The sequence below is a fragment of the Dermacentor albipictus genome, chromosome 10 (assembly GCF_038994185.2).
Source record: "Dermacentor albipictus isolate Rhodes 1998 colony chromosome 10, USDA_Dalb.pri_finalv2, whole genome shotgun sequence".
NCBI lineage: Eukaryota > Metazoa > Arthropoda > Arachnida > Ixodida > Ixodidae > Dermacentor > Dermacentor albipictus.
Window position 1 is genome coordinate 74,043,697 of NC_091830.1, and position 16,101 is coordinate 74,059,797.

At 45.2% G+C, this 16,101-nt stretch overlaps 1 protein-coding gene across 6 annotated transcripts in view; it reads right to left on the bottom strand.

Moving 5' to 3' along the window:
• The window catches only part of LOC135898924 (uncharacterized), a 172,291-nt gene that overhangs the window by 7,598 nt on the left and 148,592 nt on the right, over positions 1–16,101 (bottom strand). For 2 of the 6 annotated variants that reach the window (XM_070526733.1, XM_070526730.1), the window contains 3 exons: positions 10,164–10,308; positions 4,647–4,838; positions 3,617–3,727 (listed from right to left, as the gene is read on the bottom strand). In XM_070526733.1, coding sequence (XP_070382834.1) covers positions 3,617–3,727; positions 4,647–4,838; positions 10,164–10,308 — 448 coding nt within the window. Of the gene's footprint in view, positions 1–2,894; positions 3,104–3,616; positions 3,728–4,646; positions 4,839–10,163; positions 10,309–16,101 lie in introns of those variants that run through there. The other 4 variants (XM_065428187.2, XM_070526729.1, XM_070526731.1 and 1 more) reach the window with 3 other exon arrangements.

Sequence of the window (16,101 nt, forward strand, 5' to 3'; positions counted from 1 at the left end):
CAGGTTACGAGGCCGACGACAACGCCGACGACGACGCGAAACCCAGGAACGGACGCCAAAGAGCTGCGCTCTAAAATCGTTTTCTGAGCTAACCAGGCTTCCTACGTGTCGTAGTTTGAACTTTAATACAACAAACGACATTGGGCAGAACGTGTCCCTAGGCCACTTGGCATACCACAACGAACAACTACGTCCTTGCGCTAAATGAGCTCAAAAGTACACACGTGGACGGGACGGCGTTCGTCGCGTCCGTGTGCTTAATGCTTTTGGTGTCGGCAATTTTCAGTATCAGTAATGCATGCAAATGGGAGCCCTCGGCGTCCTATCAACCAAACGACCTCCTCTCGCTCCTGCTGTAAGACTGGTAACCATGCTCACAATGACAGACAAATTAAAGGTGTAGACAAACATTAGATGCGTCATTTTCATTTGTGCAAGCGCCACCTCTAAAGCCATTTCTATGCTAGAATGTCCACTGTGCCGCAAAAACAGAGACTGATTGACGCAATAAGAGAGTTATTTAATCTCAGGTTAAACGGTCATCGTACTGGCCCTGCGAAAAGACTTCTCGAACCACCTCGGGGACATTTTATCTAACCGGCTCACAGTTTCGATAACGTAAGCTAGTTGTTCTGCAGTTAAACTTTCCTTTTTGAAGTTGCGGAAGCACAACCACCTTCCTTGTTCCTACGGTACCCCAGCAAGGGAGGGGCCTCTTCGAATAATCATGTACTTCTTTTATTGCTTAAGCATTGTTGGACTACTTTCCCCTGAAGGCAGTCCGCCCATCCGTGTGTCTGCCTGTGACAGGTGAGGCGATGCGCTCCTCATGTGTACATGGGGCACTTTAGGGGTATATAGGAGAATGCCTCATGAGTACGTGTGACTGCTAATTATTCCTAAATAAGACTCCTTAGGAATAATCAAGGGTAAAGAACCCTAATTTAGATTAACTACGATAACATTACTTAAGCACAATGGTTTTTATTTGAGAGCAGTTATAAATAGTGATGGAAATAGAAGGAACTTTAAGTTAAATTATTCAGCCTAATGAAGAGCACTTAGGAATAAATTATTAAGTCTAATCACGAAGATTCTCTTGGCATCATTTCAATTTCGCAATAGAAACTGTTAAAGGCAAATCAGGATTAATTAATGGTAATTATGTGATTCACGTCTAATAAGAATTAGGTGTGCGTTTACATTAGCTTCGACCAATAAGATTATTTCGAGTAGTTTTGAGTTTAGGTGGTTCCAACTGGTCATTGCCATATTTCGAGCACATTGCGTCATCCTCTACACAGTGAGCCTAGGCAGCATTCTTTCCAGTCGTTTAAACGAACGAAACAACAAAACGCAACAGAAACGCTAACAAACGTCGCCATCGCATCATCAGACGTGTTCGTTTCTTTCAGAGATAAGTGCACAAGATGAGCGGCTGGAAAGAATGCTTACGCATTATCTGATAAATCCGACTAGGGTGCATCTGCGGTACTATTTTTCGACATCCGGGCAAACTTTCTTTTGGTTTATTCAATGCCGAGATTAAAGGGAATATTGTCATTCTCCCAAACACAGCACAAAACTGCAAAGGAAACCCATAAGAGTTTCTCAAAAGAAAGCTCCGCAGTCCAACAAAATTTTTCTGGTATGAGATTAAAGCCCGGACCAACGCCTTTCCCCGGCCGGTGGCCCTACCATGTGAGATAACCAGAAGGCTAGCGGATCGTAGTACGTGGGTGACTTGATCAGGAGCTCAAAGCACAGAGACACCGAAGTTGGCAAATCGGTGCGCGGAATCTCGCAAGGTGAAGAATGGTTCATGAAAACGAATATTGTCGTCCACCACAATGTAGCCAGACCCTACAAAGAAACTTCATACGGGTTTATCAGAAGAATAGCTTCGAAAATGAGGAATAGGTAACCCTGGTCAGCGCCCCGGGACTTCAAATGGTAATGTGTCCACCTCGTATGCGGGAGGTCCTGGGTTCGAGTGCCTGTGCCCCAAGAAAACCACCGGTTTTTGTAAAGGGTACAGATGTAATGCAGCTCGGGTTTTGATTGTTTATATGGGCTCTTGGATCGAAACGGGGCCCTACAGGCGAATGTCTCCTGGCGCCCCTTGTCCCACCACAACTTTGATGAGATAATTGAGATTCTGCCGCAGCAGTAGGAGGAAGGCACAAGCGTGCTCCTGGCCGGGTGTTGGCCACTAAGAAAGTTACTAGCGCTTGCAAGGTCCCCCACTTGATCAGAAGTAGGCGGCCTGGAACCATCAGACCAACGTTAGTCTCAGGTTCGAATCCCAGACCAATACGAATTGTTTCCTCAACTACGAAGCATTCTTTCTGAGAAACCAGCTCGGGTTTTTTCTGTAGCTTGAAGCTACATTCGGCAGGATGACAAGTTCCGTTTCATTAACCTTCCTTCTCTTTTTTTTCAATTCCGCAGAACAGATTCGACTATTGCAGTGTCTCTACTTCGAACTGTGGCTTAATTTGCTCACGAGCTGTAGGCTGCTAGCCCTCTGATTAGCTCAGATGGCAGAACATCTGCCCCAGAAAGTCGTAGATCGCTAGGTTAAATCCCGCACCAGCCCGCATTTCTTCCTCAACTGCAAAGCTTTCTTTCTGTGAAACTTGTGTGGGTTCTCTTTGACCAGGCGTGGTTGCTCAGTGCCTATGGTGTTAGGCTTCTGAGCACGAGGTTGCGTTATCAAATCCTGGCCATGGCGGACGCATTTCGATGGGAGCGAAATGCGAAAACACCCGTGTACTTAGATTTAGGTGAGCGTTAAAGAATCCCAGGTCGTCTAAGTTTCCGGAGTCCTCCACTACGGCTTGCCTCATAATCAGAAACTAGTTTTGACACGTAAAACCCCATAATTTAATTTATAATGGGTTCTCTTTGTAACTCTGTACTACACTCAGGTAGATGATAATTTTCGCTTTCACGAACGTTTCAGCATGAGGCGGAATTCTGGAAAACCGATTAACCATTGTCGAAATGTGCATAAGTGGACAGAGGGGGGTTGGCGGACTTGCGTTGCATCTGGCTTTCCGAGCCTTTGCGCCGGTCCCTTAGGCAACGATGTACTTGTTGCCTGCATAGACATATTGATGTTGATTCGAATTATCTGGCTCTACTCAAAGCTCCCGAATATTTTGCTCCCCCGTTGGCGTGAGGCAGAGGGAGCTATGCAGTTTTCCCACACGAAGACAGGAACCATTGTCTAAAGGCTGGCTTCAGAGACAATGTTCATTCCAGACACATCACGCGATCTACATACCCTTGTTTGAACACACGTAATCACCTGTTCTCTGTCTTTTTGTGAACCTGTGTCGTTTCACTACTATCATGTACAAGATGGTGGCATTCCTTCTGCAACTAACACCACAAATATGTCGAGAAACACGCGTCTTTTTTCGCCCCAATATTTATAAAGGGTAACCCACAATATTTACGACAATAAATGGTTACCACATTGTCTAGAAAGTTTAAAGCATTTCAGATAGCTTCAAGGGAGCTTCGATAAGAGCTATGTTGCTCCGTCTATGGATTTTGTCATCACCGTTAAGAGCAAGAGTAACTGAAGACAGGTCGCTTGTGTACTCACCAGTACGGCTATCCTACGCTCGGTTAGGTAGGTGAATGCTTTTCTTTGGTTTATGTTGTAGGCATGGCCAGGCACAAGCAGCGACTCAATCCAGCCACCCTCAGCACAGACCTACAAAAATGAAGAAGAATGAATCAAACATAAATCACGAAGAAGAACTTCATCAATTATATCGCTGCACAAGAATGTATATTTACAGATATTTACATGACTGATTGCACAGGACCAACAGCAGTCAAAGTGGTGCGTATCAGTCTTCATTTCTTCTTTGTCATTGTCCTAACGCTGCCATCTTCGTCTGTCGCGGGGTCAAAATCATCCGAGCGTAACACTCACACCGGGCAGGTGAGAGTTAGGCACCAGCAGACGGGATATGAGATCTTAGCCGATCTGTATATCAGCTAAAGGGGCGAGTTGTAGCTCTAACAAACCAGACACACTTAGAAACGGCTCTTTGAGCTGGGCTACAAGAAAGCAAGCCGACGTCTTCCGCATACTGTTGAAGCGCCAAGGCGTTAATCAGCGCCGACAGATGATTACGAGTCGGCTACCCAAAACCATCTGTCCGGCAAGTCCCTGGGGCACCTTTGAGACAAGTTTCGCGAACGGCAATTTGTGTTGTCTAGTCATAGTTCCCCTCCTCTCTACCCTGCTTCCAAACATCACATACACATGCCAATTGGGGAGACCGCACCAGTTTATTTTAAATCGTAATGCTTTACAACCTGGAAGGGCAAAAAAAGGAGGCAGCAACGTTTTATAGTCGACTTTCTGGAAGTGCATCTCAGAAAGAATGCGCTCTTTGACAAGGTTCAACTACAAGTTGCCGCATTGCATGAACGAATGCTATCTCTTTCTTTGCCGTTTCGTTTCTGTGTAAAAAAGATGTCCTAACATTTATCCCTACAGGGCGATTCGAACCCCTTGGACAAATGAGCACCCCGCAGAGAAGGGGGTATCTTGAAATTTATAATTGAGCTACGGATCATGTTTCACCCATTCAAAACGCCAGGAAATTTCCTAGGCTCACCTTTTTGGGGTCTTCGTACTTGGCCGCCTCAAAATCTTTGCAAGGTTTAAGTAGCTGGAACTCTTCGATTGTCGGTGCGGCTTCGTTGAGAAACTTGGGGGCGTAGACCAGTCCTCTCATGCCAAACGACATCGCAAGGGGAATAGAGAGGCCAAGCTTGGCCACTTCCCGAAGCAAATCCAAACTGTCGTTCTGTAAAAGCGTGAGAAGAGAAAGCCCATGCGGACGTGTCAGACACGTCCCAGCTACCGAAGTACGCGTAAAAGTAGAACATGCCCGTGCTTCTCTAGCGTGATATCTTAAAAGAAAAAACCTCCAGGGTAAAAAAAGAACGACCTTTATGCCGCTGCATACCAAAAAAAAACCATTCAGCTCAGCACGCTATCCCAGGAAATGAGTGTTCAAATTTTCGACAACTGTGAAAGGTGACCTGCCCTTTAGAGTGTACGACTTACTGGCTCTTGAACACCGTCGTTTGACTACTGCATGTACACTTTACCGGCAAGATTGTGCGACCCTGCAAAATCACAAGTTACAGCGAAATGCTGCTTTTTGCAGATTTTCTTTAATAGACATGCTCGTCTTTTACTGAGTCACTTCTGCCAGCTATAGCTACGCTACTGCTTACTGTTCTCACTGAGTGTCTGTAAAGTTCAATACGCCACTTCATTACCTCGCTAACCTCTCCCACCCCCCCTTGCACTTTCCTAACACAAAGTCGTCAAAACTAAGCCTCGTAATCGCTACCTTGTGGAACATATCCATCATTAAATGTTGATCAAACTTCACCAAATATTCGCAGTCCCTTCATTCGATCTGGCAGATTTCTTTTCTATAGTGTTCTCAAGCACTACATCGCGTGAACCCCTTTTAGGTATATTCGCGATGTACATTGTAGCACATCCGGAGGATATCTACTTCCAAATGTTTGTTCGTGTTATGGTATGGTCTAAGCGGTGATCGCCTCATCACATGCAAGCAATAATTACTCGCTTGTGACAAGAAACCTTAAAGTGAAATTTGGTAAAGGCATTTATTTAAAATGAATAGGTTATTATAAAACTTTAGAGCAACTTTTATTTGAAGTGTCAGGTTTGCTTCTTATACTTCAGTCGATTTTGATTAATCATGTCCAGTACTTCCCCCAGCCGCCATACTGCGACAGTACAGTTATCATCTTCCTGAAGATTTAAGGCCACATTAGCGCCTTTAGTTGCCTTTTCTATTTCTATTGTCTTATTACCTTATATTCGAGCAGATTTCCTCATCAGGCTTGCCACTAACACTTTTAGCCCTATTTTTATTGCTGATGCTTCTTTCGCATTGCTGACTGTCCGTTCTTGCTCGGATGCGGAAACACGCGTATTTACTTTTTATGCGGAAGTTTGAGTGGACAGCTAGTGCGTTCGGCGAATTTACGTTCAAAGCCGCAAAGGAAGTGGAGGAGGAAAGCGCCCGGAGCTGAAGAGAACCACGCGCAGGGGAACGTATGATGGAGCGCGCTGAGCTTGTGGCGAGGCATCGCCTCCTAGAGTGTCACATGTAGGAGGCATGCGGCGCAGAAAGAAAGGAAGTAGACGATGTACACCTCTCGGTCCGAACGGCACGAGCCTTCGAGGCGCGTGACCCGAGTTGTGATCGAGAGAGAACCGGCACTGAGCTTGCATTATCGACGTGGCTCTGGGCCAAGAAGGTCGGAGCGTCAGCATCGCCATGGCGAGGGCAGCCAAGGAGGTTCGGTCATGTCTGTGACGCTGGCGGGCCAGGGTGTGGCCGTCGACCTCGGCGACGTTCGAGCGAGTCTCCTTGGACCTGCTGCAGCTTGTCAGGGCAGTGCCGGGCACTCCAGGAAGGATCCCCCTTCAGGGGTAGACCAGCACGTACGATAGACCCCGGGACGTAACGTCGGCACTCCAAGAAGAAGTAGCGGTGGAACCCGGAGTTAGGCCTAACCAGCAAGGCCGGAGTCCCGCATCATCGACAGAGTTCGAGACACAGGCATGCGGGACGGCCGAGTTGACGGACCAACACAACGCGTGCGGAATCGGTGAGAGCACCAAGGATGACGAAGATCTGACCGGTATCAGACTCGGAGGATACGTGTGAGGTCAAAAAGCTCCTTCCTCATAGCGTCGCTGACATAGGCTAGGGTTACCGGACTTTCCCGTACAAAGCGCTGACTGATCTAACCGGTAAGTAGGGCGTGTTTAATGACTATGAAGTCGGTAGCACAAGTGCTAGTGCTTCATTGTGTTTTGGTTTGCATGAGTTTTCTTTTGAGTTTGGCTTAGTTATAATCTGTTTGCTGTGCTGCTCTGCGTCTATCAACCCAACCTCTCGTAACACCCGCACGCCCCCGAGATCTGTGACACACGACATAGAGGAATATCCAGGTGACGTTGAGCGAAGGGAGAAGCAGAAATCAGGTGAAGGTTCGAGGAGGAGGAAGGTAGGCGGACCCGCGATAGGTTCACCTCCTCTGGAAGTTCTTACAGGTTTTGTCTGCGATACAGATGTACCAAGTTCGTCTCGTGATTCGTGATAACATCGTCCTCGCACGCTGTACGCTGTGTGTACGAGTGAAATCGTGAAACAGTGAGCCGATGACGGCTGCTCAAGGTCGCTTGCGCAAGGGAGGAAAGCGGAGGGAAAGTGCCCTATCCCATTGGGCGGTGGGGGTGAGAGGGGCGCTCCACTCTGGCGGCTGCTGCGTACGGCCCGGCCGGGTGAGCCTTGTCTTGAATACGATCTGCGATGGGGAAAGTGTACACGTCTAGATGCACCGAAGGCCGATAGCTTCGTGTGCGCTATAGCAACCATGCGCTTGCGCCCCACCCGCTTTCACGAAGTGAAACGTCACTGTAACTTTATTGTTACAGTTTATACTTGAACGTCAACTTTTATTTTTTCTCATGTACCATTGTTCTTGGGCGAAAGCGTACATGTGCTTCATACCTTTGCAGCCCCTAACAGAGTGTCCTTAAAGAAATAAGCTGACCTGGCCATTGACAACATTAAAAGCCTTCTTCTCGAGAACCGACGCTTGTACGTATGTATTTCTCTTCGCGTTTTGAACTTCGTGATTTCGCAGGCGCATCTGAAGGACAGCACACTGCCAGACCTTAGACATCCTTGGCCTATTGGTTGTTTGTTTTTCGTGTAAGCAACGTTTCTAAATTGATATACCTTTTCGAAGCCTTATTTTGTGCCTTGCAGAACATGCTTGGCTGCAATACTCACTAGAAATCACCTTATTTGTTGTGAAGCCGATATGACGCGTTGGTGACAAGAACTTTATAGTTCTTATGGTGTAGTTGTCGGCTAGTTGGCCATGTTAGTTTACCAGTGATCTGAAAAGTGGTCGTCACAACATGTATACTCACGACGCGAAAAATTATGCATAGTGTTTTTCTGCTTTTCAAATTACTGCCTTCTTAACTGCATTTCCTCCTCTGTGCACTTTTACGGTGCCATCCTTATCGTGGGAATTTTTTCCGGCCTCACGATTTCGCAACAACATCAACATAAGAGAGCGGATTTGTCTGCCTGAAGGTGTATATACGAACCAGACCATGAGTATAGCAGCGACATAATAAATGTAGATCCGATGTACATTTTGGAGTGTATGTGAGATGAGGCTTTCGCGTAGTGGATTATAAAAACGGTTAATTTTAGCGAACGCACTTTTCAGTGTACTGCGTTCATGCGCCTGCCCGTGAAATCGGCTAGACACGCTACCCCTCACCACGTGACCGCCGATTACACATCTACGGGACCGGCCCCCCTTGCCCGGCAAAAAGGTCACACAATTTTAATTTACTACCTATTCTCTACGTATACAGAAGAGATTAGTATGTAACTACTGCAGTCAGGTTTCAAACAGTACAACCCTAGATTGAATAATATGCCGAATGTGGGTAGTCTATTCAAACACTGCTAAACGAGCACAGTATAATTTTAATGAGATAAATTTTTCGTGTTCCTGTACGGCTCTCTCTTGGAACGGTTCGCTGTAGCATTTCATCCTTCTAATTTTTTTAGAATGTGCTGTAACATGCCACTTTGTTTCTAAGGTATATCTCGTGGTATATGACGATGTTGCCATTTTTTCAAAACGAGTCAAATAAGCATAAGCATCGGATAGCCAAGCGCAGACGCATGTACGTATCTAGAGCAGCAATATTTTGTGCGTGATACTGCACCCCACCTGCATCTGAATGGTGCCAACAATATATATCAGAGACAGAGAATTCGTTTCAAGAACAAGATAAGAAATTTCGGATAAAACAGCACGATTGTACATTGAACTTGTTTATAGCCCGATGTCGGAGAAGTTTTCCAAAATTTATTAATTTCTACGCGAATGAAGCACCAAAAAAAACGCTCATAAACAATTTCGGAAAAACGATCAGAATTTGCGCAAATCAAAAAGGTCTTCGAGCGCTTGCTTCTCGTAGACACGTGTAAAATGGTTCGGTGCAAGAAAATTTCACTAATCGCAGCGTAAAAATGAAAGGAACATTAATAGACTGTCAACAACACTAGATGGCAGACTCCAAGAAATACTGACGTGTTGCAACATAGGCTTCTGCCGTGAAGTCAAAAGGAAAATGTGTATTAAGCATTTTGTTTCTGCATTCCCTCGATAATTTTGTCGTCGTTTCACTTCTGATAAGTTGCTTTACGTTGCATAGCAGAACGGGAGCGGCACCAAGACAACCGTCGGTTATTGCGAAACGTTTAGTTCGTTGCAGATAATCCAAAACAACAACTTTTTTAGAATACAAATACGACTAGTTTGTGTGCCGTATCCAATTCCCATTTGAAACGATGACTATTTGGCCACTAGAAATAATTACGAGTTTTACCTGTTTCTAATACTTGGGTACGGGTGCAGAAAGTATTAACACTTTTGTATAATCTCTTAAAAAGGAACGAAAGAAATAAACAAAGAAAATCCGACCAAGCAGTCAGGCTGAACACAGGAAAAAAAGGAAGACAAGCTTCTTTAAGAAAGTAATTACGCACCTGAAGGAGTATATTTGTTTCGTAGTTTGCTGTTTCAGTGCGGAATTCCGCAGGCAATAGGGCTCGCGTAGGGAAAAACCTACCAGTCTAGAGTTTTTCGCAAAAGCAATTTCAGCCCATCCCGATTCTGGCCATTAGTGTTAGCGAAGGCGGCCAGCCAATTGTAGAGCGCACTTAAAAGCGTGACGCACAAAAACATCAGCGCCTACGGGCCCAGTGGTTGCCACGAGCCCTCATTTACGGAGAACGCACATAGGGCTACACACGAGCGTAATCAAAACGGTGATATGAGTAAGTGAACTACTCGGCCAGTGAGCAGCAGTAGCCACTACAACTGTCAGCAACGCCTAGCCATGGTTTTTCTGTAAAGTTCCTGTATAACAACGAAATACAATTGTGCTTGGCCGTTCTGTAACGCAGACGACGCTATGCCAGCTTTGCCTTGAAGTCACGCTTTAACTACACTCTGAAGTCTGCCAGAAGTCATACCACGGTGTGTCCGTCAGTGTTCCAGTGCACGTCGACTGGTAAAGGCTCAGCCATAGCAACAGGAATTATACGGCAGTTACGGGCATAGCTGACCGAGTACGGAAGGTGCGCGATGGAGATGAACATGGAAGGTGTGAAGAATGTCCTGCAAATACCATTAAAACAAAGAGAACGACTAATTAGCTTCACTGATCAACGTAATAACGAATCGAAATGTATACGCACGCCAAAACAAGTAGGCGTGAACATTTCAACAGAGGCGATAGTTACTACAATAAACCATGCAGTGTTTTTTTCTGAAGAGTATGACTTCTTTGCTGGCTTCCCATGGTTTGGCCTATCATGGTTTGTGGCTATCGTGCCCGCAATTCTAGAAAACACAGAAAAGTTGAACCAAGTGCCTGCACTATAGACAACGAGGTCGACCTTATTGCAAGTGAATTACGATAGGAATGAACTACGAAACGAGTCTATTCTTTAGATGTACTGCCCCCCTCCCCTGCACTGTTGTGTATTAACATGGGCGATCCTTTAATGGAATAATAAATGATGACGATGTACATCGACCTTGCCTTCTTTAGTCTCGCCGCTTCGTGACTCTTGTTGATGAGCACACGACCAAGATTGTGGGGTATGCCATCCGAGATGCAGATCGTGTGAAGTTTCTTTAATTTCGCTTTTTACTTTCTCTGGAAACATTTTAGATTTTGGCTAAAGAACTCTTTCATTAGCTTTGAGATAAAGCTCTTTTCTAGCAAGCAATCACATTATGACAACATGTACTTTCTTGTGATCGCTTGTGTTAGGCTGACAGTTTGCACAAGGTTAGGCCCAGTAATAAGTGACACTTGAATGACAGGCCGGAGAAACAATATATAGAGGACCGGGATTGTAGCTTAAAGAATGTCTCGTTGCTTACCCTGCGCTGGGGGAAGAGAAAATGGGAAGGTAAAGGAGGGAGAGAAACACCGCGTAGAGGAAGGTACTCGCAAAAGCCAGTCATTTTGAAAAGGCACAAAAATGCCTCCACTGCCTGCTGAGTTTGCCAGAAGAAACAGAATGTGGTCCACATGGGCTCGTTCCGTGCTATCTTCATTGCCACTTTAACGGCGTGCGACCCACATGAAGGCAGGCATTGATTTCTTCCGGATATATCTGTCTTTCCTTTTAAGTATATGCTAAGTGCTGTGAACAAGGATATTCTTCGAAAAAAAAAAGATGAGGACGCACAAAGGCTATAGGTAATAAGCGTAAAAATGCAGTTTCCGCACCTGCTGCTTCAATGAGAGTTTGACTATATTTAGGGTGTTTTTCTTTCGCGATGTTCTTGCACCGTAGAAAAACCGTAAACGATGAAGTTTGTAAGAACACAAGATGGTCACATGTAAATAATTCCGTGACAAATCAGCAGTAAACCTGCCAAAATATCTATTTGTCAAAAAGCGTTGCCTAGATCCACAGTGGTCCGTGTAGATGTGTGCCGCATGGCATACGCACATTCGGATGAAACAAGAATATGTTGTCACTAGACCGTTATTTGTCAACATGCGCCGTTGTTCATGTTGTTATGCAAGAGTGAGTTTCCAATTTTTAGTAAGCTCTGCAATGTCAGTGGTATCTATGTTATAATGTTTTCATTCTTTGGGCTGGTTTTAACATTTGCTTCGTTTATCTCCTTCTTAAAGGAAATTAGGGGCGCACGTATCTTGTAAATAAACTTAGTTGTACGTTCTCGCTGTTTGACCCCATCAATTCCTTTTCACCATCTGTATTATTGCGACCATACACATTTTGTCAACTAACCCGGCGTGAGACTTTGCTGGGAATACTGTGCTCTCTCTGCATAGTGCCGCAGTCACACCGCCATACTGAGCCATGAAGAATAAAAATCTAACTGTAAAAAGTTGGCACGTGGAATGAAAGCAATAAGCTTGATGAAAATATTGATATTCTTTGTCATCCACAGTTCAGTTAGTGCATAGTAAAGTGCGATGATAAATACGAAGATGAGTACAATGACAGACGTGCAGATAATTTTCTCAATCACGAACTTTGATCTCACAGAACAAGGTCATTATTTACGCAGCATGAAAACCGGTTGTCTCATAAGTCGTGGCGTTCTCGACCATGTGAGAACGCACCAGGATGACGCAATAGGCCAAAATACGCTGAGCGAAGTTCACTGACGAAAGAATCCCATTCTATCCACATCATGAGCTAGAAGGTTCGCGGGCTCACTTTTCAGAAGCACGACGCGCCAAGCATCTCAATGTAATGGCTTTCATGAGGAAATACGTAAGGGGGTCACCTTCTTATACTTGCATGCGTGGCCTAGTGGTTTTAGTAAAGGGGTCCTGTAATGGGACAACTCGGTTCAAAGTCAATCTTTAGAAACGTAATTTCGTTCTGCTTATACATTTGAATTGGAACACAATTTTTTTGAAAATCAGTTGTGGCATTTAGCCCGAATATACTTACTGAGCTGGAATACTCGAAAAGGTATAAGTTACTTACACTGGACGTGAGTACGCATAATTGTGTGATTAACAAAATTTCGCAAATAAACATTTCAATTATTTGCTTTAGCGCTCATATTGATATACACGTATTGAAGTCAGTAATATTACAAGGCATTCAAGGCTTGGCATTACAAGGCTTGGAACGAAGTTTGAGACTAGCAACAGCTTCGAGGTATGCGCAGTTAAACTTGTCGTAACAGTAAACCGTTGTTTTAGGTGCTTCTTTATCAAAGTGCCTTTTCAATCAGTGAAGCTCAAAAATTGCTGGAACACTTATGCATTTCGTCGCCAGCTCTGGGAACGCATATGTTGAAATAGGGGTCATGCATAGCAGTCATTGGAAGTGGAGGAGAATTTAACAGGCGCAGCTTGTAGTTGGAAAATTGCAATGTTTGGGGTAAAGTAATTAGTTTAAAAGCTAGTTGCGAAACCTTTGCTATTAGCACAGTACTAACATTCATTTCTCGGGAAAATAAGCTTTGCCGCCGAGACTTGTCTCGCTCAAGTAGAACTGTGCTACATCTCACGGATGATTTCTTTTAAAACTCTGTTAACGAAACCGTAAAACATGGCGTATTGCGTTAAAATGTTATTGAGTTTGCGTAGCCTAGCACTTTAACATCAGTTTGCGCCTCTGGAGACAGTAACGGTTAGGCAGGTCACAAACACTTCGAAAACCGCAGGATGCAGGAAAATGCCTCGCTTCTCAGAACAGGAGTGATGTGCGACATGATACCTTTATTTCAGTGGTGCTTGTCATTATGTAGTGATGCAATGAGTTCAATAGAACCTTTTTGCAGTAAAACAAGCTCGATGACCGTCTTCATGATCAGGCAAACTAATTAGACATAAACGACACCCCCTCTGTATGTGTCGCCTGATGCCATAACCAGAACCTGCTTAATGTCATTCTTTCGACGCCGTGTAAATATCTGCAGAACTATTTTGGCGTTGGCAATTATATATTAGAGCCAGAAAAACCACGAGCATAGTAGGCTGTACATAATGATGGCGTTGAATAATCAATCCTACTCCATCACTCAGTTTTAATCACTGTACTGAACAGGCACATCATATTCTCTGTATCACGAGTAAGGGAAGCTTCTTGAAAAGTCCATTATTGGTAACCAGTCAGGTATACGGATGAATACATGGTTTTCTTCTGACGATAAGGTCATCCTACATGACACCCTGTGGGTTAGACGTATCTGCATTTCGGCATCTTGTAACCACTTCCAGAAAACAAACGGTCTCATATGTGTCGTTATGAGTCGACAGAGATAACAAAAGGCTTGTTCATACGAGAAATGAAGCAATGATTAGTTGGAGATTAGATTATATTAGTGGTACAGGCGTAATTAGGTGCCACAAAAGTGGTAAATTGCGTTGCACCCTGTAAAGGGTGCACCGCCATAAATAGCAAATCGCCGAGGGAAAGCCACCGTACGGCACAGCTCAGGGAACTAGAGCAAAATCGCTAGGACTATGCAAGGCTCACGCTAGGGAATGGTGTCTGGATGGAGGTGTGCCCAGAAGAAGCGATTAAAAGTCGCAGGGTACGTAAAATTAACGCTACAGCGTCTATTGGCCTCGAGCTCCACCACTGGAAAAGCTGGCGCCACCGTCGGCGTGACGTGCTAGGAGGGATCACGTGGACATAGCGGCCGCGTCGGCTGCTTCGGGCGCGCCAAAGCGAGCTGAAAACGAGTTTAAATTCCCTCGTACGCTGCGGTCCTCATTTAGTGGCAAAATTTTCCCGCTTCAAGTGTCTCCTTTACAACGCTTGCAAGCACTGATAATAGGTAGTGGCTGCCTTTGAAGGCGCGCAGCATTGTAGGCTACTGCTCGGTGCCGCAGGGCCGGACGCACGTAACGGAGGCCGGTGTCAGCCTTATTCACACGTAGCCGCAGGACAAGGAGCTGTGTGAAGCTTGGCTCGCGAAACATAAAACCGGCAAACAGTCATCGGCTACAACTCGGGTATGCAGCAAGCAGAGACGCGAGGAAGATTTCTGCTACGGCGCCCGGTCTGCGATGTTCTGAAAACGCGCACTGAGATCCTCGCCCGAGTCCGCTGCCCGACTAATGTCATGACGGTTTGGTCTATGAACTTGTCGATGCTATAGATACTGGCAAGTTCAGTGGAGTGGAAAGGCAGCGGTAAGAAGCACATATTAAAAAAGCATGGCATATGGTCATGTTTGTGTTATGAATTAATGCACTGGATTACAAAAAAGGAGCGGCGGGAAATTGCACGCTGAGAACACCGATAAACATACAGTGCGACGCAACTCGAAAAATAACATTGAAAGGTCATAGAATTTAGAAGAAAAAAAAAAGATTGAATCGTCGCGACGGCACATCACAGTCCCCGTAGGCGTCGAAGTCTCTACAGACAGACAGACAACGAACTTTACGTTGAAGTCTCTACACTGAAATTATTTTTGAACAGCTCTGATAGCACCCACGCAACAATGGTTGCTTGTATACTGCCAATGCTCATATTTGGCTGCCTAAAGCTCATGGTACGGTGCGAAAACGCGCGCGCGGAGAAAGCGAAACAGTGCGCGGACAAACTTGCAGACGCGCAGTCGGTCGCTACGAAGCTGCGCGATCGCTGCATTGAGGCTTCATTCTATTACGCTCCATTTAGTTATACAAACACTATAAGAACATATTTCACATAGTTTGGTCTCGGCGTTTGCCTACCTTTCACGCAAGAAGGCGGTTCGGGAGACTCCATCGCGGCGACCGCGCGCAGTGGCGTTCACTGTACGTATTCGGTAAAGAGATAGCGTCTGTAAACGACTGTGTGCTTTCAGTTTACCCAAGATCATTATTTAGACAGTAAGAAGCTTCTCTCCTTTCGAATGTACTTACAGAAATGTCCAGGAGAGCTCGCGCAGGGTGTTTTCAGTGAGCGCTGACAGCAAAATCTACGAGGAGCGCGCCACGTGATCCCTCATACTACGCCAGCGAGGCGCTTCCGATAGATGGCGACTCCGCAACTCCTCGCCGCCAATATAGTCGAAAATCAACCCCATTGCACGATACGCTGCTCTATCTCAGAAAACAGCCCTCCTGGCATCTCGTTCTATAAAGAAAGGCTCAGCCTAGTGCAACACAAAGAAAACAAGGTCGAGGTAACTGCGCGTGAAATACAATACGAGTAAGTTGGGAATTGAGTAAATAATCAGCGCAAAAAAGAGACAGAAAGACAGTATAGCGAGATATAATCAGCGCTTAAGAATCGAATAATGTCAACTACGATATACGTCGACCTTGTTTTCTCCAGCGTCGACACTTTGTTGACCCTTCCTTTTTTTTCTTTAAGAAGTAGTACAGTAATTTATGTTATTATACTTCTCCATTACCTGGATTACACCTGATTGGCACAGTAAACTGGCAGGTAAAATGGA